This window comes from Carcharhinus amblyrhynchos, chromosome 13 (genome assembly GCF_965287045.1).
Source record: "Carcharhinus amblyrhynchos chromosome 13, sCarAmb.v2.hapA, whole genome shotgun sequence".
Lineage (NCBI taxonomy): Eukaryota > Metazoa > Chordata > Chondrichthyes > Carcharhiniformes > Carcharhinidae > Carcharhinus > Carcharhinus amblyrhynchos.
The window spans coordinates 14,610,289-14,634,554 of NC_137336.1; the positions used below are offsets into that span (position 1 = coordinate 14,610,289).

Consider the following 24,266-nt stretch of genomic DNA (forward strand, 5'->3'; position numbering starts at 1 on the left):
AGGAAACACTGTCTATATATGCAGTATAACTTTAAATACCTCCTCAGCCTTCTTTTTCAACAGAGCTTTCAATTTACAGCGAAATATCAATTGGAATCATCACTTAATTTTCCTGACTCTTACATAATGGATATCAAACTTACAGCACAGAGTTTCAGAGCAATCTTGACAACAGTCACCATTATGTTTCAAAATTCAGTAGTAGGATTCAAATTTCGACTCAAAATATTTTAAAGAAAAGATGAAAGCTGTACACATTTCTTACCATCATAGTCTCTGCATCGGCGCTTTGGGGCTGCATTTCTGCCAAAGGAGTTCGTGCCTGTGTGATTGTTATAGAAATTAGACCAGCTCTCAGTCGTGTTGTCAGGGTGGTGGGCAGGAGCTACCACAGTTACTGCACTAGAAGCAGCATGTCCTCCGGAGAAATATTGCTCAGTTGAACTGCTTGATGACGTGCAACTCGGAACATACATATTCTCTGAGCCCTCGTTTCTTTCCAATTCAAACTTTGATCTATCTTTATGTTGCTCTGTGCATTTAAAAAAAAAGTATTATTTCACCAAATTCCTTCTTGAAACTGGCTGTGTTTTCAAAATAAGAATTAATACCAACAGGATTATGCAATGTTGTTATATTATACCCTGGCAATGCATACACTGATTTAGTATTTATAAAATCAGGACTCAATTATCAAATTGAGCGCCTAAAATCATGTTCATAGTACCACAAAAAGCTGAAAGCAACTGTATTTTATACCCAGGTGAATTTTGCCCTTCATCTAGCATCCATGGGGGAATGCAACATTTGTGGAACAGTCCAACTTTTTAACCTCACAATATATTGCTAACATCCTTGTACAACCACCTTTCAACAGAAAGCCACTCACTTGAATTTTGTATGGCAAAGAAAATCACCTTCCTTAAAATTTGCACAGCTCAATTATTTCTTACACACTTCATTAACCTTAGAAACTGGATTTGGCTACATGTCTTGTCAAAAACAATATGCCAGTAGTTACCCTAGTGCCCTTTTTAAATCTCAAAAATTTGCTAAGGCATCCAAACCAAAACTTCAGGCAAGCCACTAGAATTCAAGGTAGGTGTGCTTTAATCCTAGGCCCTGGAACCAAAGTTTGCAATATAGCAGAGGTTCAACATTGGCCTCCACACAACATATCAAACTTCAAAATGGAACAGGAGGAATTAAATTCTGACTCAAAAGTAATTTACTGATGGAAACACTAAAACTGTGCCCTTTACTTCCAGTCATATTAGCTGTTCATAATTATCAACAGTCCAGAGACAACCACAATCTAATTTTTTAAAACCTTTTCCCCTGAATCTGGCTCCAAAAGCCATGAGTTCCCACCAGCATTCATACATGCAGAAAATGTGATTTTTTTGATGCACAAGTAAAGAGCTGTATTTGACTTTTGTCAGTTACTGGCTTCTTCCATCCTTTCACAAAGCAGACACTTTCTAAATGAAGCTTGCCACCTGATGCTCTGGTTGAGAAACGATGAAGCTGTTGCAAATACAGCTGATATACTCAAGAAACAGACAGCTAGGGACATGATTTTGAATCCAGAGGGATATGCTGTTCCCTTGCAACGCAGTGCTTTTGAGTCTCTAAATGTGAAATTGAAAATAACCCCTTCGTAAACAAAATGATATAGCTTTCTTAGTAGCATTACAAGTCAAAGCTCACAGTTTATTGATTTACTCATGTAACAATGGAAATGCTTCTGATGTAGCTGTTAAAATCAAAATATGACTGGTACTTTTTAAGACATTGCACAATTTGCAAGAATTCTTTGCTACTAGCCTCAGCTACAGAAATGTTGCATTTCTCTTCCATGAGTGTTCTGTCTGAGGGCAGGTCCTTGGCTCATTGTCTTAAGGCGTCAAAATAAGTGCACAGCAATAGAAACGTCTCAAACTATTTCTAACTCCAATAACAAATGTAATCAAATCATCAGGTGGAATTCTAATGTGGAAAATAACAATATGTGCAATAGAGGATAAATACTAACTCATTCACCTTCAGTTGTATTTAGCATGAATAACTCTGCACAAGGTATTTTAAAGTGTTTCTTCTCGGAAAACAATATTTATTAGGGTTAAATCATAGCGTATTTAACCTGTCCTTCATTCAAAAGGTAGGTAAGCAGGTGGAGTACTGTGCAGAAAATAAAAACCAATACAACCTACTGGTAAAAGGATTAATCACTGTACTCAGGGGCTTAAATTCTTTAAACACAAGTATCCTATTGAGATTTTAAAATTATATTTTTTAATCCCAAAGCAATTTAGGTAAAGATTCCATTTAGGCTTGAGAAGAGATGAGACAGTCTGGATTTCCTTCCTAAAGGCTTGGAAATCAGTGGTCATTCACATACCCCACAACATACTCTTGTCAAGAGCGTAACAAGTTAAATGCCAATAAGAACACACTTAGGTGGAGTATGCAATGTAATGGTTATAGTACTAAACTAGCAGCCCGTAGGTAATGACTTTCAATTGCACCGTAACAACCTTTAAGACTGAACTTATGATATTTGAAATCTGAAGCAGCAAATAAACAGAATTCAACTACAGTTAATTGCTGAATAAAAGTACCACAATTCTAAAAAAGTATAAGAAATCTTTAGCTTAAAATAATCAAATATTTACACAAGGCTTTACATGACTTCACAGTTCCCCAAAGTGCTTTACAATCAATTACCTATTTTTGAAATGTAGTTTTTTTATATTGGCTCATGGGATGTAGGCATCACTGGTATTTATCAACCATCTTTAGTTGCCCTTGAAAAGCTGGTGATGAGCTGCCTTCTACACCCACAATGCTGTTTGAGACGCAACTCCAGGATTCCTCGACTCTGACCTGTTCTTGTAGTCAGAATAAGTCTATGACTAGTCCAGTTCAGTTTCTGGTCCAATGGAACCCCACCCAGGATGTTGGCAGTGGGGGATTCAGTAAAGGTAATGCCAAGGGGCAATTGTTTGATTCTCTTGGGTTGGAGATGATCATTACCTGGCACTTGCATGGTTCAAATGTTGTCACATGTCAGCCCAAGTCTGGATATTATCCAGGTCTTACAGCATTCTTTCATGGATTGCTTCAGAATCTGAGGAGTCATGGATTGTGCAACCATCAGCAAACTTCTGATCTTATGATTGAAGAACAGTCACTGATGAAGCAGCTAAAGACGTCTGGGCTGAGGACACTAATCCTGAGGAACAACTACATGCCCTGAAGGTGAAATGATTGATCTCCAACAACTATCTTCCTTTGTGCCAGTTATGACTCCAACAAAAAGACAAGTTCACCAATTATATGGATAAGAAGTATCCAATGTAATATTTTCAAATTTGATGACGGCACAAAATTTGTTGGGAATACGTGTGGTGAGGAGGATGTTCAGAGATTTCAAGATGACTTAGCCAAGTTGGGCAAGTGGGCAAATACATGGCTGACGCAGTATAACATAGATAAATGTGAAGTTATCTACTTTGAAAGGAAAAACAAAATGACAAGAGTATTATTTAAATAGTGATATTATTATTATTTAAATGGAAAATGCTAACATACAAAGTGACCTGTGTGTTCTTTCCTTAGCGACATCAGTGAACAAGATGGGTGTTTTTTTTTAAACCACAATTGACAAAGGTTTCATGGTCATCATTAGACCCTTGCCTCCTCCAAATGGTGTTCAACATACAGGAGCCCTGTTTTGTCAACTGAGGTGTGTGTGTGGTGCTGGTGGTGGCTGTGGGGCGGGGGGGGGGACACTTCTTTACTCAGAGTTTTGGGACGCATTTGAAGTTTATTACTGTCACAAGTAGGCTTATAATAACACTTCAACTGAAGTTACTGTGAAAATCTCCTAGTCACCACACTCCAGCACCTGTTTGGGTACATGGAGGGGGAACTTAGTTTGGCCAATGCAGCTAACCAGCACATCTTTCGGATTGTGGGGAGAAACCCACACAGACACGGGGAGAATGTGCAGATGCCGCACAGACAGTGACCCAAGCTAGGAATTGAATCCAGGTCATTGGCACTTTGAGGCAGAAGTGCTAACCACTGTGCCACCACGCTGCCCCCAAAGCACTTCATACAACACTCGAGTTTTTGACCTGAATTATAACAGCTACCTATCAGAGTGGTGGAGGCAGATTCCATCAGAGGTTTCAAATGTTCACTGGATACATACTTGAAAGCAATGAACTTAAATCAGGCTGGAGAATGGGACTAGGTCTTTTGGAAACTGGTGCAGACAAGATGGCTGAAAGAATTTTACAGCACAAAAAAAACAATCATTTTAGGTTTCAGGAGCAAATTCCAGAGCTTAGGGCCCATATGTCTCAAACCAAACTTTTGGTCATAAGAACTTAAGAAATAGGAGCAGGAGTAGGCCATCCAGCCCTTTGAGCCTGCCCTACCATTCAGTAAGATCATGGCTGATCTGTTGTGACTCAGTTCCACCTTCCCGCCCTCTCCCCATAACCCTTAATCCCCTCGCCTATCAAAAACCTATCAACCCGCGTCTTAAATATATTTAGCGAGGCAGCCTCCACCACTTCAACGGGCAGAGAATTCCAGAGATTCACCACCCTTTGAGTGAAAAAGTTCCTCCTCAACTCCGTTCTAAACCGCCCCCCCTTTATCTTGAGGCTGTGCCCCCTAGTCCTACTGTCCTTTCTGAGCGGGAAGAGCCTCTCCACCTCTATCCTACCCATCCCATTCATCATCTTATATGTCTCAATGAGATCTCCCCTCATTCTTCTAAACTCTAACGAGTACAAGCCTAGTTTATTCAGCCTCTCCTCATAGCTCAACCCCCTCAACTCCAGTATCAGCCTAGTAAACCTCCTCTGCACTCCCTCCAAGGCCAAAATATCCTTGCGTAAGAGTGGCGACCAAAACTGCACACAGTATTCCAGCTGCGGCCTCACCAGTGCCCTGACAATTGCAGCAAGACCTCCCTACTTTTATATTCAATCCCCCTCGCTATGAAGGCCAGCATCCCATTCGCCTTCCTGACCACCTGCTGCACCTGCAGGCTGGGTTTTTGCGACTCATGCACAAGGACCCCGAGGTCCCTCTGCACCGTCGCATGCTGCAGTTTTTCGCCATCCATTCCATATCTCCAACTTAGCTCTGAATTTACCCCTTTAAAGCATCTTGGAATTCTCTCTAATAAAAGGAGACAAGTGCAAGCTGTTGTTAATATTGGAGGAAGATCTTTCCAGTACTGAGGGATGAGGGGTGGAAAATCTAGCAAGCAGCACATCATTGCAGAGAAATCAATCTTCTATTCAATGATTGTGCATCAATGCTGACAGTAAATAGGTTATTCACCACTGCATCACCCTTCATCCCCACCACCCCAAAAAGTTGATATATTTCTTTAGCATATTATCTTACCTCTGCTTGTGCTGTTGCTGCGCCCAAGCTCTCGAGTCCTATCTCGACTACGACTGCGGCTTCGACTTGCGCTCTTTGTTGGACTGTGGCTGTAACTTCTGCCCCGACGACGGTCATATCGTTCTCGGTAAAGGTCTCTGGGATGGGGATATCTCTCAAAGTCCCTGCGTCGTCGTTCTTCACGTTTTTTGTCATCACGAGTTCTGAAAAATTCAAAGAACGCATCATACAAATGTTTGTAATTAAATTATGGTTTTTCAGATCAAAATGTATTTTTTTAAAATCCAATCACACCTTAGTTCAGTTGAAGTCAATGACATAGAAACTGCTGATAGAAATTGAGGTCAGGTCAAAAACATACAATCAATCTCTGAGCCACACAAGTTAAATTTTGTGGCTGAAAGGACAAGTTTGGGGAGGCAGGAAAGGGATTTCAGTTCATGGGGCACTGACACCACATTAAAGGAAAGAGGAAGCTGTTCCTTTGGGATGGTCTCAATTAAACTAGGCTGGGACCAATACCTTAGGGAACCAAATAATAGTGGATAGAGATTGGAAAGAAAAAATGAAGATGACAGTGGGAACAATCAAGGCACATTCAGTAAAGACTTGTTTGAAAACACAAGATAGGCTTTGCTGTTGTTCGCTGACAAAATATTTTAACTGAACATTACTGAAGGATGCTTGAGCATTCAGAATATTGCTGGGCAATATTAAACTTGAAATATGCCACAAGAAGAATTACTTTGAATGCAAAATCTTTCAATCAAAATTGCCTGTCTTCTCCAATAATTACAATTCACTAAGGAAAGCCATCAAAGTGTGGAAATGGTGATGCTGCAATTTCATTGTAGGGCATTAGTTATGGAAGAAAAAAAAAGGGCATCCTTCCATTTTTTTTATTACAACAGAAATTTAATCTCCTTAATGTCTTAATCCATTTTATATTGTAACATTACAATCAAAAAGCCAAAAAAAAAAATCGCTGAAACTATAATGGTCTGATAGCCATGACTTAGTTATCATGATGAATATGTGCATTGTGGTGTAATACATTCAAACTAATAAATATCCATAATTCATAAAAAATAAAGCAACAGAATTTGCAAACAATACTCCTCTGCTGGGTATAGCTTGTAGCTCTCCATTGCTTTATGAAAAATAAATAGAAGGGGAGCATTCTTCAAGACAAAAATCAATACTTTTTTGAAATTTATTTGTGCACTGCTTCTGTATCAAAAAAAATCAGAAAATTGACTGGTGATCACATCAATCAAATTTAAAAATTAAACCTACACTGAAAACAAGTTCAAGGCTGTGACTTTCAGGTAATAATTTAGGTTTAAGCATGTACCTTGGATCAATGGGTCCCAAAACAGGTTTAAAAGGACTATGATTCTTCTTTATTAAAGATTTTCTGCCATCTTGATCTTCATCATACAAGGGAATCTAAAATAGCAAAAAGCAGTAAAAAACATTCCTTGCAGTTAACATCAAAATTCTCATTTTAACGAATGCATATTCAATGACAACTTACAGATAAAATGCAAAACAAAATGGAATAATTGTATCTCAGCAGTTAACCCACGAATACAACTTCCAAGTCATTGGTGTCTCAGACAACTCAAACATGACATTACGATCCAGTAGTCATTGTATCATGCCATCTGACTTGACTATATCGACATTAGAGTTTATAGCTTCAGCAAAGTTTACTACATCATTACCCAAAATCTGTTAGTTGCCAGAATTATTTTATTTCTTGGATATCCATTGCATCCATCCTCACTGTTTTCATTTTTAATCATATGTCCCACCCAATGGTCAACACCATCAGTAAGTCACCAATAATGATATACATATGAAAAACTTTGGTACATATTTTACCAAAGAAGCACACATCCAATCATGTACATGTCCATGTAAACATGTTTTGCTTATATGCAACTTTGTAGTACTTTTCCTCAAATTGTTTTATCAAGAATCGGCAACAAATGTCAACTGCAAGATGGTTTGCACACTAACTGCATTGTCAAATGAAAGCTTCGCAAAAGAAGCAAAACACTGAATGCTGAAAATAAGAGCAAATAAAATGCTGTGAATATTCAACAGATCAGGCAACATGAATGGAAAGAGAAACAAAGTCAACTGACAGAATTTCATCCGGCCTGTTGCGGAGGAAAAGCAGGCAGCCAGGCCTACTTGTTTGCAGGAGTGGCTACCTGTCAGTAATGAAAGGCCCTCCATCGTTAAGATGGAGACGTTGCTGCCCCAGGGACACTGCCAGAAATGGACAGCTGCTAGCCTCTAATTGGCCTGCAACTCTTAGCATGTGGGATTTTCAACATCAGGGCCCTAAATCCCAGAAAAGACCCAACGTTGATGCCTGGAATCCTTAAATTTGGTCAGGCCTCGCTGTGGAACTGCCAAAGAGTTCCTATTGGTTCTCCAAATGGTACCTCCACTTCGCACCCCTCATCATCCACATTAAATCCAGCCCAACATTTCATGCGTGTCCTTTCACCAGAACAGAGCTGAAACACAAATGGTTTCTCTCTCCATCGATACTGGCAGGCTTGCTGAGATTTCCCCAATGTAGTCCCAACATATGCTCAATTCTGAGCGGAATAAACATCTACGCCATCTCTCTCCTAAAAAGCTTTCCTACTCACACCTTCATCACCGCTTATTCATTCAGTCACGAGGTTCAAGTATTTGACTGAATTATGCAGCTCTGGGTTCAATTGGTCGCAGTTAAATTCATTGGAGAGAATTTTTAATGAAGGTGAATGATTTTTTCTTGCTCTTAAATTATCCTATCCATTGTAAAGGTGACTTCCTTTTCTTTAGGTTTAAAACTTATTCTTGAGCCCAAGCAATATGCGAAAGGTGCACACTCCTATTTCACCCAAAGGAGTGGGAAGTCTGGAATTAACTTCCTGAGAGGGTGGTGGAGGCAAATTTGATTTAAGTAGTCAAAAGGGAATTGGATTGCTATCTGAAAAAGAATGATGAAGGAACAGCCAGTTCCGAAAGCAAGTGGCGTTTGCTACAAATAAAGCTGTTGGACTTTAACCTGGTGTTGTGAGACTTCTTACTGAAAAAGAATGTGCAAGGTTATAGGGGAGTGGGTGTAGGTAGGATGATGTTTCAGAGAACTAGTGCAGACTGACTACAGAGAGCAATAAGTAATGTAGAAGTCACAAGTAGGCAAAACTTGGTGGGTACTCAGGTTTCTCTTCAAAAAGGGATTAATGAACCAAACTGCAACTCACTGAAAGGATTAATAGTCACACAAGTTCAAAATCACATAGGCTGCTATGAAAAACAAAAATCTTCTTATAAGAGCCTTCACAGACAGGCACCAAGGTCATTTGTCTGGACATAGCTCACTAAATCAGATACTTGTAACTAGGAGGAAGAGAGTGATACAAGAGCTGGACTATGATCATTTGTAGCCATGGTGTATTCAGTTTTCATGCTGATTGGATATTATAATTAAGCAAGTGTAAGATAATTGTGATTTTTTTAAAGAAAAACTATACTTTTTATATGATGTACCCTTTTATGATTGAATGGAGATAACTCCTATTCTTTTGTTGTATCTGCTAATTACTTGTAATTGAAGCTGAGACTTTAATTGCCTATGTATTTCTTAATTTTTCACTCTGAATGATTTCATTTGGGGTCGTATTGCTCTATCTTAGTTATTAAATCATTGTGAACCACGGTGACTTTGGCAACTTGAGGGGAATGATGATCTTCTTGTTTTATTTAAAACTATCATAACAGCCCTATAGTAACACCACAAATTAACAAATTTATCAAATTCATGGGATTGTGGAATCTTTGGTGCAATAAGATGCCATTCAGTCTGCACTAGCTCTCCATAACAGCATCCTACCTACATCCACTCCCCTATAACCTTGCATATTCTTTTTCAGACAGCAATCCAATTCCCTTTCGATTACCTTAAATCAAATTTGCCTCCACTAGCCTGTCAGGAAGTTAATTCCAGACTCCAAACACCCTTTGGGTGAAACCATTTTTCCTTGCATCATTTTTACTTCTTTTGGTCTTCAGTTCTTGATGCTTTCTTGACTAGGAATAGTTCACCATTATTTATCCTGGCCGTATCCCTCAGGATCTTGAATGAAGTCTCTTCTCAGCTTTCTATTCTCCAAGGAAAACAGTCCCAAACTCTCCTTTTTTTGATACTGTCTCTCCACATTCATCCTGCCAAATGGAATCATCTCATTTTTTTGCATTGAATTTTATCTGCCACTTGTCTGCATAATTCACCAACATGTTTTATGTCCTTTCAAAGTTCAAGACTATTCGCATCACAACCGACATTTTCAATCTTCGTATCATCCACAGAGTTTGAAATCGTGCCCTTAACACAACAGTCTGGATCATTAAACATACATCAGAAACTGCAATGATCCCAGCACTGACTGCTGGGGAATTCCACTACAAACCATCCTCTAATCTGAAAAACAACCATTTATCGCTGCTCTCTGTTTCCTGTCACTCAACCAATTTCTTATCCAGTACCTACTTTTTCTTTTATTCCACGAGCTAGAATCTGTTGTGTTGAATTTATCAAATGTCCATATACACCACAACAGTGTTGCCTTCATTACCTGTCCTCTGTTACCTCCTCAACATATTCCAGCACGTTAGTTAAAACATGACTTGTCCTTAATTATCCTGCACTTCCAAAGTGACTATTGATTTTGTCCTGAAGTATAGCTTCCAGAAGTTTCCCTCCCACTGAAGCCAAACTGACTGCACCCCTTTGTGAACAAAAGGGTGTAACATTCACAATTCTCCTGTCCCATGGCACCAGCCCATGTCTAAGACTAGCTGATTATCACTAATGCATCCGCAAGCTTAATTTCATTCAGTCTTGGTCCGTTGTCTGTTTTGAGGATAAACTCTCCAACACATCTTCCTACTTAACTGTAAGTTTGTTTAGTGTACCAATTACCTCTACTCTCACCTCGATCTGGGTAGCATCTTCCTCCTTAGTAAAGACAAATGTAAAATACTCGTTCAATACCTCCGCTACTTCTCCTGTCACCACGTGCATGTCTCCTTTTTTCACTAATCAGCCCTACTCTTTCTTTTATAGCCATTTTATTATTTATATGCTTTTAGAAGACCTTAGGATCCCCTCCTTTCAAAGCTGAATTCTTGAACTCAAGATTGCTAGTTCAAAACTATATTCACTAGGTTAGCCATCTTCTATTACAAAAATTAACTTGCAGAAGCCAACAATGTTACTCACTTCTTTCTTGTCCTCTCTCTCTTGCCATGTAGGTTGCATGTCCTGCTTTAATGTCTCCTGGACAAACTGTTCTGGCCGTGGTACGTAGTTCTTTGTGCTTAAAGCATCAAAAAGTTTGTCCACAAATCCAACTGTTTCTGTCAAAATAATTATTAACTAATGATGAATAGTAGCACCACAGAAAGCAAAATTTCAAAGAAGTATTGCACAAAAATAATTTGCTTATAATTACACTAAGTGCCCCTCAAAAAGAAACATATGCCATGTTTTCATACAGGACTTGGTTACTCATATGCACAAAGATGCTCTTACAAATCACTAAGAACCACAACTCTCAAAATACAGTCAGTTGTTTCAGTTACCTCCACTGTTTCAAAAGGAATTGAAGTATTACTGGAGAAAATGAAGGAAAGGGACGCTGCTACCAATGAAAAAAGAAAACTTCCCAGTATGTAGCTTATCTTCTAACTGTTACCATGAAAGGGTTTAGTTACGGCCTTTCTTGGAAAGAAAGAAATCACATCTTATACTCAACAAAAAAATTGTGTTTTTTTTCCAACTCAAAAATATTTTTGAACAATTTTTATTCCAAGTATTCATGTACCTCAATATGAACGGTTTTTAGAAGACAGAAAAGGAAATAAGAGGTCAAAACAAGTTGATAAAGTTGTTACTAAAGTAGAAGAATTTAAAATAGAGCTTTGAAAAGCAAGGAAATTATGCTAAACTTTATTTATCAGAATGGATATTTATCAGAATGATAGTGGGCATGAGGAGAAACTACTGAAATGGGGCTTGTTCAGAATTATGACAGGTATTATTGACAGGATAAATAAAGAAACTATTTCCACTGATGGGTGGGTAACGAGAGATAGCAGATTTAAGTTAATTGATAAAGAACCAGAAAAGAGATGAAAAGTAGTCATAAACATGTTAAGATTTGGAATACGCTACCTTAAGAGTGGTGGAAGCAGATTCAAAAATAACTTTCAAATGGGAGTTGAATACACAGACAGGCTTGTAACAAAATGTGCATGGGTTTCTGGAAACAACTACAAAGTACAACTGACTTCAGAGCTACTTCAAACATCCCACTCAGGCAATGTATCCTGGATGGTTTCCTCCCGTGCCGCAAGTTCTGGTTCTATTCTTCAGGGCGATCTGAACTGATTGCTATCTCACATTTTAATGACAGTGATCCACATTACGTCAGGGATATTCAATTGCCAATGAGCTTGACACACATTCATAAAATTATTACTACTGGAGTTGAAAAAGGACACAACGTCTAACATGCTATTTATGTTACCAGTGTAGGTTGGCTGGTGCCTCATTAAAATTAGAGCTATTGTACTGTAAAAACAATGTTAAACAGTTGCATAGTAAATAAGAAATCAGTCTCACATACATGATGGAATACAAATTGCAGATCCTTCCAGCTTTACAGAAATAATGGATCTGCATTAGGCATTTAAACTAGTTTTATGATTCTCATTCTTCAGAGCACAGGGAATAACTGTTATACAAAGTAGCTACACTTGTATATCTAACAATAGGCTTTAATATCAAATAGCATTTTTCAAAGTCTTCTTATCTAGGCTAAAAAGTTAAATCCAAATTGCCGGATTAAGTGGAATATGTTCAAATTAAGACTGGTGGTTTTAATTGGCGAGCATGACAATATTATCTTATTTATTAAGCAGTGTCTCAACACACATGGCAGTGCTCTTGTGAGACAAAATTTATTACATTCAGTAGTTGAAGCAGTGAACCCAAATGATGATTAAATTACACACTTCTGAAGAAGTTCTCCCAATACTAGTCCCAAGGAAAGATGTAGTTTATTCTCAGATTAATCTGGAGCACAGAATTCAGCAAATATGCACAGTGAAACAGAATTAACTTAATTAAAAACCAACAGTCAAACGAAGAAATAACATTTTGACATAGCACATTTCACAACTTCAAGACTTTCAAAGCGCTTTTTGCAAATTGTTGTAACGCAGCCATTGTTGTATAATAGAAAACACAACAACTAATCTGCACACAGCAACATCCCACAAATAGCAATGAGAAAATGACCTGGAAATTGCAATCAGCAGTGAAGCAACAGCACAAGAAAACCTCAGTAAAACACACAGATTCTGAAGGAGCTTTATTGGATAGATGAGAGACTGTTTCTGCTGGTAGAGAATCTAAAATGTAGGGACACAATCTCATGGTAAGCGACTGGTCATTTAGGACTAAGATGAAGAAAAAAATACTTCACTCAGTTGAGTCTTTGGAATTTTCTGCCTGAGGATTGTGGATGCTCCATCATTGAATACATTTAAGACTGGGATGGACAGATTTCTGGTCTCTCAGGAAATTGGTGGACAGGGAAGTGGATTTTATGGCCAGGATCAACAATGATCACAACGAATGATGGAGCATTCTCGATGGTCCATACGGTCTACTCCTGCTCCTACTCATTGTGTTGCTACCACTGATCTCAAAGAAAGATCCCAAAAAATAATTAGCAACCTTTACGACATAGATTTCTCCTTTCCCAATGCTAGCACGTCTCCAAGTCAAGGCATCTTCAGGCACTCAGCAACAGTGATGTACCTAAGCAGGGTAAGCAACCAATCACACTGAAATGTTCACAGGCCTCAATTCAGGAAATAAAATGCACTATCCTTCACTTTTCACAAAGTTTTACAGGGAGCAAAATAATTAATCAAGAAATACACACTAAGGTAGGTGAAATATCAAAACATACATTTTTAAATAATTTTAAAATATACCATTTTATTAAAAAAGGAGAATTCTGACATTCCATAAATAAAAACTAAGGTTTTAGGGCCAAAAGTTTTTTCAAGTGATTCAAAACTTTGTACGTAATTAAAAATCTAGTTATGCTTCGTTCTGTAAGGTGCAACTTTTCCCCCCCAAGTGTTTTTACAGCAAGATTAAGCAACTTAACCAGCAAGTTGTCATTTCAGTGATTTCCATTTAACATGGAAACAAGGAGCAGGTCATTCGGTCCTCCAAACCCGCTTTGCCATTCAATATGATCATGGCCGATCTCTATCTGAAAACCATATGTTTCTGCCACATATTTGCTCACGCACTCAACTTATCTAAATCATCTCAAAATCTCTTAACATCTTGAATCGCTGAGCTATTCCTGAAGTACATTTCATACACAACAATATAGATTCTCAATTCAAACAGTAGAAGAAATTATGGACAACCAAATCACTGCCGAGTAAAGCAAGTCATTGGACAGTTGTGATTTCTTCAGACAAGAGGAAAACATTTTCTGTATTTGTAAAACTCCATGCTCATCTGCTCTGCTGCACTGGTAAACAAAGGAAAGTTCTAGTGCCATCTATGCAAGCACTGTCAACTAACAAAAAAAAAGTCATTCGTGCTTAAAAAAGCAGCATGCTTCAGATATTCTATGAAACAAACTCTCATACCTTTTTAAATTTAAGTTTTGGCATTTAAGTACTTTTAAAAATTTGTAAAATATATCTATAACATTGCACACTCCAGTATCATGTATCCAGTAATCCAAGATGAAAGGGGAAAACAAGGTAGGCCAGTCCACTGGAGCCAATTAGGTTTAGTTCTATATGTAACAACGTAAACCGCAAAACAAGATAGTTATTTTTAGATGGTAAATCTGATTTTGCTAAAGAGCTGCATCAGTACATATATTTAGATTGCAGTCAACATCTATGTCCCTCTCCAATATTCAAAATGATTTATAGAAATAAATAAGTCTTTGTATTTTGTAGAACTGGTGGAACTTAGAAGCTGATCTCTAACAATAACTGCCTTTGCTTTCAGGCCAAGAGACTTGCATAATATCCATCAATCAAATGATGGAGATTTAGGGAAGCTACTTTTTTTTCCCCTGCAGTATTAAAACATCTTCAAACTGTAACTTAAAATCCAATTGGTAGAGTTTTTTAAAAAAATGCTGCACACTAGACAGCTACTGTATGAAATGCAAAGCATGCACTTAAATATTTTAGCATAGACAATTCAACTACAAAAAAATGTTGACACAGACTTAATCTTTAAAAATTACAAAATCACTGGAAAAACCAGAAAATTTGCATCTGAAAATAAGCTGAAACTTAGACTGCAATAGTTAAAACATTATTTTCAACCAAATTGATTATAGTAATCCAAGTCTGATGAATTATGAATTTAAGATTGCTATTGGCACTGACCATTCTAATCAGCTGAGATGATCTTCTGGAAAAAAAGTAACAAAACAGCTTCTCTATTCAGTTGAGAGATCTACTGCCCATTGTGGCACTGAATTACACAGATCATGATGATTTCATGTTCAAATCGGAGTGAGAATTAAATTAGTTGATGCCAGCCAGGTGAACAGTTGAGGTGCTACAATTGGCTTCAGTACAGCTTAAGGAGGAGGGGTGGAAAAATCATTCAGGCTTCTCATTGCTTACCTGCTTGCTGCTAACATGTGTTTTCAACTTCAAATAAGGAAAAATCTAACCTAACTAGGATGATCTTACCCACCTCCAATCTTTGTCAAGATTAAATAGTTTACTGAAAGCTTGCAGCCAAGATTTCCATATGAATCAGCAACTGCAAAAAATGCTGCAGAAAATACAACAAAGTGTAAATCTTACCTTTTTGTAAAAATACGTCCAGCTGATCAACGCACAAAGCCTTCAGCTCTTTTTCTGGCTTGTCCTTCTTAACTAAAGCCACTACATATTTTGCTAAAGCTGATGGGTCAGCATCGCAGCTGAAAAATAAGACCATTAAAACAAAATCAAACACTAGATTGATAGAACAACACACTTGATTGTTTTTATGGTGGTGGTTTCTGTAAAGCATGGTGAATGGCTTTTGTGTGTGCTGTAAGCATTCTATGATATGTAAGCCACACAGCACAGATTTTAAGACTGATCTCAAAAAGGAGCTCTCGCTACAGAAAGTCAGCAAATGGGCAATTGATTCTGTCCACTTTCTGTTCTCCATCCTTTTTGCTAATGAGCCTTATTTTTGTGCAGGATTTCAGTTGTTCATTTCACTTCTCCCCCCAAAAATCCCAAGGCAAATTAATTCACTACACTGGCACAATATTCTGTGGCATCACAGATTCTATCCACTCAGAGAAAGGACACAAACAAAACAGATATTCTAGTGCACTTCCGCTAAACCAGCCAGATTACCTTCCAGCTATTTTAGGATTCTAGCAAGGAAGTATAAAAGAGAACACAAAAGTAATTAAAAGGTTCAGTAAAATAACTTGCTAGCTTTTAAAAAATTATTTGATGGGATGAGAGCATCGCTGACAAAGCCAGCATTTATTGTCCATTCCTAATTGCCTTTGAACTAAGTAACTTACTAGACGTGCATTACAAAAGGGCCGTTTAGAGTCAACCACATTGTGGGGGAACTGGAGTCACATGTAGGCCCACCAAGTGAGGATGGCAGATTTCTCCCTAAAGAGGCATTATTAACCAGATGTGTTTTTACGATGATTAATGGGAGTTACATTGTCACCATTACTGAGGCTAGCTTTCAATTCGGGATTTTATTAATCAAATTTAAATTTCAGTTGCTGTCATGGTTGGATTCGAGCCCAGGTCCAAGCACATGAGCCTTGGCCTCTGGATTATTTGTCTAGTGACATTGCCACTACACCACCTTCTCCCCTTTTTTTTAAAGAAACTCTCAAAAAGCACTCTGAGACGGCCAACATTTATTGCCCATCCCTGACTGCTTGAGGTGGTAGCAGTGAGCCAACTTTTTGAACTGCTGCAGTCTGTATGGTGCAGGTACTAGTGCTACAAGATAGCAAATTCCAAGATTTTGAAACTGCAGAGTTGTCAGGAAGAGTAAGAAAGTCAGGCAAAGGCCTTCAACACAGTTAATAAATAGAAGGTTGGATGTGAATCAACATGATGCTGTTTTAGTTATGGAATACAACAAAAAATTTACAATTGAATACACTCCAACCATTGTCAGACAGCACTGAAAATGTACTTAAAATACTAAAATGTAAGTTTATGCCTTATGATTGACCCAGGTGCATAAATCTGAGGTATTTAGAAGTAAATGCTCTGATGCAGCATACCTTTACATAAAACATTTTTGTCATACTGTCCCAAAACATTTGACAAGAACATTTAATCGGACAAGTATTGACAGCCAAGGCCTTTATATTTTCTCCCTCTCTTCTGAAGTTTAAATTTTTTACTCAGTTAATTTTACAGCAATGACGTGTGCATATGCACCTTGCCCAAATCTACATTTATGTGCAAAGCTAGACAATGAGTACATTGTGCTACAGTAGAGGGGTGATCATGACAAATAATATCTGACCCTACTGTCATCCAATATCCATAAATTCCTTTTCCAGCAATCAATGGAAGGAACCCTGGCCTATTTTCTCTTCCCCAATTCAGAAAAGGCTGCTTTTGGTATCTGTACAATTGCCCCAACCAAACACAGTCTAGGCTTTGAATCTGACATAATCTAAAGTTGAGCTATTTTTCTCCCTTGAGAACTTCTCTAGAGCAAGTCAACTATTTCCATCTATATTGAGTTAAGACAGCAAAATGCTTCACAGAAAAACTAACAAATGGGATTGTATTGAGTGAATTAGAGGACTGAAAGATTGATCAAAGCGTTGGATGTTGAGAATGTTTTTAATGGCAAAGAACCAGAAGGACGTAGAGGCTTTGGAGAGAGGGTACATAAAGAGTTTACCAGGATGTTGCCTCATATAGAGGGTATGGAGAGATTGAATAAATTAGGATTATTCTCCCTGAAAAGACAGAGGCTGAGGGGTGACTTGATAGAAGTTTACAAAATTATGAGAGGTATCAATGGGGTGAACAGTTGGAAGCTTTTTCCCAGGGCAGAAATGACAATTGCAAAGGGTTACAAGTTCAAGATAAAAGGGGGGGAGGGAGGTTCAGTGGAAATGTGTGGGGGAAGTTTTTTTTAAACACAGGGTGATGGGGGCTGTAAGCATTGCCAACTAAGGTGGTGGTTGAGGCAGTTACGTTAGCCACATTTAAGACTCATCTTGATAGGCATTTGAACAAACGGGGAATAGGAGGCTATAAGCTGTTGGTCTAGATTGGACAACGTGATCGGCACAGGCTCAGAGGGCTGAAAAGCCTGGTGACTGCTGTACTGTTCTTCGTTCTATTACATCCCCAAATATCACAAACAAAAGAATAAAATCACACCTGCTTCTGATTAATCGAAAATTATATGTTTAATAAAAACAAATAAAAAACTAGCTCAAAGCAAAGCACATCAATAAAAAGGGTCATGATACAGATAATGAAAGTATGATGGGTAACAACATAACTGAAAACTGTTTATTTCATTTTTTTTCAAATATTTTTGGCCACCATCCTATTTGCTTCAGCAGAAGACAGGGCACCATCACACCACACAACATAAAAGGTTTCCTATCAATTGAAATTTGACTTAAACAGATTTACACCTCCAGTTCAGCAGCAGCAGAACTACATGTAATATTGTTGTCCTTAAAAATAACAAATACCTTTTCTGACCATGACAGCTTAGTCAGTAATTCTACTTAAAAATGTACACACATATATTTGAGGCATCTGTCACAATGTTTAATGCAAATTTCTATGGCAGACTTGGGCAATTCTGCAAACAGAAAATCTCTCCAGGAATGCAACATAATACCCAAAGACAAAACCAGGGTTTCAATCTCCAGTTATTTTACAGCTACCAACTTATAAATAAATGCTCTTCGATTTATGAATTATACTTTGTGGTCTTAAACTTTCATACCATTAACTTTATCAGTAGAATAAAACTATTATTTTACATAATACATCATATTTCTCTCAGTGTTATTAAGAGCTAAACCAAACAATAACTTTCAGCACCTGCATGTGGTTGATAAATGTGGAAATCAGGAAGTTGCCTTGCTCCTCCACAAGCCTCTGGAACACTTGCACCTCGCTCTGATTTTCGGCATTCACATACATGGGCATGATGTTCTTGTACATCCCTATTAGACACTTACAAAATATGCTAGACTGGGCTTGTCCAGTCAAGGAAAAGAAAATGTTTTAAGGGGGCAAGCCTTAACGACTGCCCAACAACCTCACCGGTATGGAAAACTGAATTCTACAACGCGGAGTCTCATTCCTTCAGATTTTAATCACTGCTAGTCATTTTTAAAAATCTAATTTCTAATCTATTTCATTAATTTTTTGTTGATTTGGTTTGCTTTGTACCAGTTCATTTTTATTTGTGTTTGTTTGAAATATAATTTCAGTTCATCAAAAGCAAGAGCTATTTTACCTGAGATGTTATGGTATAACAATTTCTTTCTAAACTTTAGATGTCCATCTTGTTTCTCTCTAATCTGGTCTTCATTCCACACACTCTGCAAGATTTTAGATTTGACTCTGGATATTAACAGGTGCAGGTTACATGATGGGTGGAGGTGAGTGCAGAGCTTCAGACAAGAACCCACAAAATCCAGGTTTCCACATAGGTATAATCTTTTGCATTGACAGGTTCCTCTCACGAAGCCAGCTGATTCACAAGTTTGGCTCTCCCTCAGGGAGGTAGAACTTCGAGTTGGTAAATTGATCCACAATCCCAGGAGAAATGAGAAGAGAAGCACTCTTGCCACTTCCTAATCTACAAGTAGGGCAGCAAGAAACACTTAGCTCTGCTCCAAAGCTGCTTTCCCTCAACTTCATGGTAATACAGCTGCCAAATATAAAATCTTCACTACACGTTAAACAACAGATACTAGCTGAAAGAAAACAATAAAATTCCCAATCCGGGAAGCACATTGGCTGGTTGGCTGTCTGTCCATTGCCCTTCGCAGTAAAAAGTCTAACAACATAAGAACATAAGAAATAGGAGCAGGAGTAGGCCATCTAGCCCTTCGAGCCTGCCCCGCCATTCAATAAGATCATGGCTGATCTGTCGTGGCTCAGTTCCACATTCCCGCCCTCTCCCCATAACCCTTAATACCCTCGCTTATCAAAAACCCATCAACCCGCATCTTAAAAATATTGAGCGAGGCAGCCTCCACCACCTCAACGGGCAGAGAATTCCAGAGATTCACCGCCCTTTGAGTGAAGAAGTTCTTCCTCAGCTCCGTTCTAAACCGCTCCCCCCCTTTATCTTGAGGCTGTGCCCCCTAGTCCTACTGTCCTTTCTGAGCGGGAAGAGCCTCTCCACCTCTATCCTATCCATCCCATTCATCATTTTATACGTCTCAATGAGATCTCCCCTCATTCTTCTAAACTCTAACGAGTACAAGCCGAGTTTATTCAGCCTCTCCTCATAGCTCAACCCCCTCAACTCCGGTATCAGCCTCGTAAACCTCCTCTGCAATCCCTCCAAGGCCAAAATATCCTTGCACAAGTACGGCGACCAAAACTGCACACAGTACTCCAGCTGCGGCCTCACCAATGCTCTATACAGCTGCAGCAAGACCTCCCTACTTTTATATTCAATCCCCCTCGCTATGAAGGCCAGCATCCCATTAGCCTTCCTGACCACCTGCTGCACCTGCAGGCTGGGTTTTTGCGACTCATGCACAAGGACCCCGAGGTCCCTCTGCACCGTCGCCTGCTGCAGTTTATCGCCCCGTAAGTAATAGCCCTTCCTACCATTATTCCTACCAAAGTGGACCACTTCGCACTTGCCAACATTAAATTCCATTTGCCATTTCCTGGCCCATTCGCCCAGCCTATCTAGATCCTTCTGCAGACTCTCCACACTCTCCGCACAATTTGCCGTTCCCCCAATCTTGGTGTCATCAGCAAATTTCGACACCATACACTCGGTTCCCTCCTCCAGATCATCTATATAAATGGTAAATAGCTGAGGCCCCAGCACCGACCCCTGGGGCACTCCACTAGTCACCAACCGCCAATCCGAATAGCACCCATTAACCCCCACTCTCTGCCTCCTATTTGACAACCAGTCCTCTATCCACGCTAACACCCTACCCCCAACTCCATGCCCCTTTACCTTCTGCAATAACCTCTTGTGAGGTACCTTGTCAAACGCCTTCTGAAAATCAAGAAAGACCACATCCACCGGCTCTCCTCTATCCACCGCCCTAGACACATCCTCATAGAACTCCAGTAAATTTGTCAGACACGACTTCCCCTTAACGAAACCGTGCTGTGTCTATTCTATCAAGCAATTCCCCTCAAGATGCCTTGCTATTTCCTCCTTGATGACGGATTCTAACATTTTACCTACAACAGATGTTAAACTAACCGGCCTATAATTCCCCGCATTTTGCCTGGCACCCTTCTTAAACAACGGCGTAACATTAGCCGTTTTCCAATCTTCCGGCACTTCCCCGGAATCCAGCGACGTCTGGAAAATAACCAGCAAGGCATCCACTATCACCTCCGCCATTTCTTTCAGAACCCTCGGATGCATTCCATCCGGTCCTGGGGACTTGTCCACAAATCAGTCCCTCCAGTCTGTCGAGCACCGCCTCTCTAGTAACAGTAATGTCATTGAGACCCTCCAGTCCTACCACCTTTCCATCGCTAACACCCGGCAAATTATTCACATCCTCCTCCGTGAAGACCGAAACAAAAAAGTTATTCAAGACCTCAGCCATTTCCCCATCCCCTACCACTAAGTCCCCCTTCTCATGCTCTAAGGGTCCAACGTTCACCCTAGCCAGCCTCTTCCTTTTTATATACTTATAAAAACTCTTGCTATCCTTTTTTATATTAAGCGCTAGCCCAGCTTCATAGTTTATCCTACCCTTCTTTATCAATTTCTTTGTCAATCTTTGTTGACATTTAAACCTCTCCCAATCCTCTTCTCGCCCACTACTCTTAGCTACTCTAAACGCCTCCGCTTTTAATTTAACACTTTCCTTCACCTGCTCCTGATCACTGTCCAGTGATCCCTGGGTTAGAGAGAGAGGGGGGAAATCAGCCAGGGTTCCTGCTCCTGATCACTGTCCAGTGATCCCTGGGTTAGAGAGAGAGAGAGAGGGGAAATCAGCCAGGGTTCCTGCTCCTGATCACTGTCCAGTGATCCCTGGGTTAGAGAGAGAGGGGGGAAATCAGCCAGGGTTCCTGCTCCTGATCACTGTCCAGTGATCCCTGGGTTAGAGAGAGAGAGAGAGAGGGGAAATCAGCCAGGGTTCCTGCTCCTGATCACTGTCCAGTGATCCCTGGGTTAGAGAGAGAGAGGGGAAATCAGCCAGGGTTCCTGCTCCTGATCACTAAGTCCCCCCTCTCATCCTCTAAGGGTCCAACGTTCACTCTAGCCAGCCTCTTCCTTTTTATATGTTTATAAAAACTCTTGCTATCCTTTTTTATATTAAGCGCTAGCCCAGCTTCATAGTTTCTCCTACCCTTCTTTATCAACTTCTTTATCAATCTTTGTTGACATTTAAACCTCTCCCAATCCTCTTCTCACCCACTACTCTTAGCTACTCTAAGCGCCTCCGCTTTTAATTTAACACTTTCCTTCACCTCCTTCGTTATCCACGGCTTATTACCTTTCCTCCTACGGTCTTTTTTAACCATCACCAGGTTTAAGTCCAACCGATTTATTAAACCTGGTGTTGTCAGACTTTTTAACTGTGTTTACCCCAGTCCAACGCCGGCACATCCACATCGTTGCCCTTTGCACAGTTGAATGTGAAAGTTAATGGGTTAGATTGGGGTTTCAGGTGTTTAGAACGTAAGAACATAAGAACATAAGAAATAGGAGCAGGAGTAGGCCATCTAGCCCTTCGAGCCTGCCCCGCCATTCAATAAGATCATGGCTGATCTGTCGTGGCTCAGTTCCACTTTCCCGCCCTCTCCCCATAACCCTTAATCCCCTCTCTTATCAAGAACCCACCAACCCGCTTCTTAAAAATATTTAGCGAGGCAGCCTCCACCACTTCAACGAGCAGAGAATTCCAGAGATTCACCACCCTTTGAGTGAAGAAGTTCCTCCTCAACTCCGTTCTAAACCGCCTCCCCTTTATCTTGAGGCTGTGCCCCCTAGTCCTACTGTCTTTTTTGAGCGGTTTACAAGTTTAATATTTTATCCTCACGTTAAATGTATCAATTTTTGGCTATTAAAATTATTGCCTGTCTCAGTAAGAAGTTTTCCTGGTTGAGGAGACACACTATTGCTGGCTCTGCTCAGAAAGTTCCTGGTCCCATATAGAGAGAGAGTGTTGAGCTGTTTTGGCTTTCTAATTACCAGAAATTGCAAATCAATTGCAAGCATTTTCATTTACCCCAAGCACAAAATTTGAGTAACTATAATGTCTCTATTCTTATAGAAAGTAGTTCCCCATAGAGACCAATAACTTTGAAAGAAGATATCTGAATTTCCAGTGAGAGACTGAAAGGATCAGACAAGATTTCAATTTTTTAGGTTTTCACTTTAACAAAAAAAAAAGTTGCCTAAACACTTTTCAATCTTAGGATTGAAAGGGACAAAACTCCCAATTAGCTTTATCTCCCATTACGGTTATATGTTATATCATCCCTTAAGTGGGTACTTGATTCTCCAGGAAGAAACTAGTCCCAAGTTACTCTCAGCTTCCAAGAGCTTCCTTCCTCTATTTTACTTTCCCAGCCAAGGAACTTCTAATCCAAGAACCCACTTTTACTGTGAGGGTTACACGAGAGATTACTGCCCTCGCTTACAAGCTAGGTGAATCTTCCGGTCTCGTAAATCCTCCCCAACTGAAATCATATTCTGCATGGTGAACAGAGTTAGCATTTTCACTACTTGAAGCGTAGGATGAGCTGTCTTTCAGATGACTGCAGACTGACTTAGCTATGAGCTTCAGTGATATTTTAGGAACCCTGTGACTCAATACGTTGACTTTTTTCCTTCTCAAAAGCTCATCTCCATGGCATTGCGAATTACATGGGCTTTGTATCTAGGTAGAAATGCTAATTACCTATCCCAAAGACGTCCATCTATCTTGGAATTGAACAGCCAGTATAAATTACAACTGTTTATAATACTTAACATTCTTAACAACTCCCCTAAGACTTGGAGACTAACAATTTACTCACAACCAGCACAACTCCTTTTGCTATTGATGAACGCCTAGTACCTTATTCCCAGTAACAAGACCTAGTCCCCTCTTTTAACAAGCAATCCATCCAGGCTTGCTGTTAGGTCACATTCTGAAAAGGTTTCATACTTCCATCATTCTTCCATTTTAACTTAGAGACAATACCAAATCATAACAAACTTCCTGTTTGTAAAACTTAAGTAGCATAAGGTTATTGGCAAGCATGCATATATAGTCTGAAGCTGACAAGCAATATTCAAATCCAAGTTCTCAAACCAAATTAATTCTGAGCAACCTCAGCCTGCATGGAAGGAATGAACAAATAAAGCTGAGAGTTAAAGATTGCATTCAGGTATTTCATCATCAAAACCTTTGCAGCCTTAAAGAAATACCCTGGCAGAATATACATATATATTTATTCGGGCAAAACATCATTTGACAAAACTTATTATTCAATAATGTTATTGCAAA

The 24,266-nt window shown here is 39.3% G+C and overlaps 1 protein-coding gene across 3 annotated transcripts in view; it reads right to left on the reverse strand.

Annotated features, from left to right (window-relative positions):
• rbm27 (RNA binding motif protein 27) overlaps nucleotides 1-24,266 on the reverse strand; it is a 125,420-nt gene that overhangs the window by 83,867 nt on the left and 17,287 nt on the right. For all 3 annotated transcript variants that reach the window (XM_080201317.1, XM_080201316.1, XM_080201318.1), the window contains exons 2-6: nucleotides 15,382-15,500; nucleotides 10,727-10,863; nucleotides 6,788-6,882; nucleotides 5,434-5,636; nucleotides 266-532 (exon numbers count right to left, since the gene is read on the reverse strand). In XM_080201317.1, coding sequence (XP_080057443.1) covers nucleotides 266-532; nucleotides 5,434-5,636; nucleotides 6,788-6,882; nucleotides 10,727-10,863; nucleotides 15,382-15,500 — 821 coding nt within the window. The remainder of the gene's footprint in view (nucleotides 1-265; nucleotides 533-5,433; nucleotides 5,637-6,787; nucleotides 6,883-10,726; nucleotides 10,864-15,381; nucleotides 15,501-24,266) is intronic.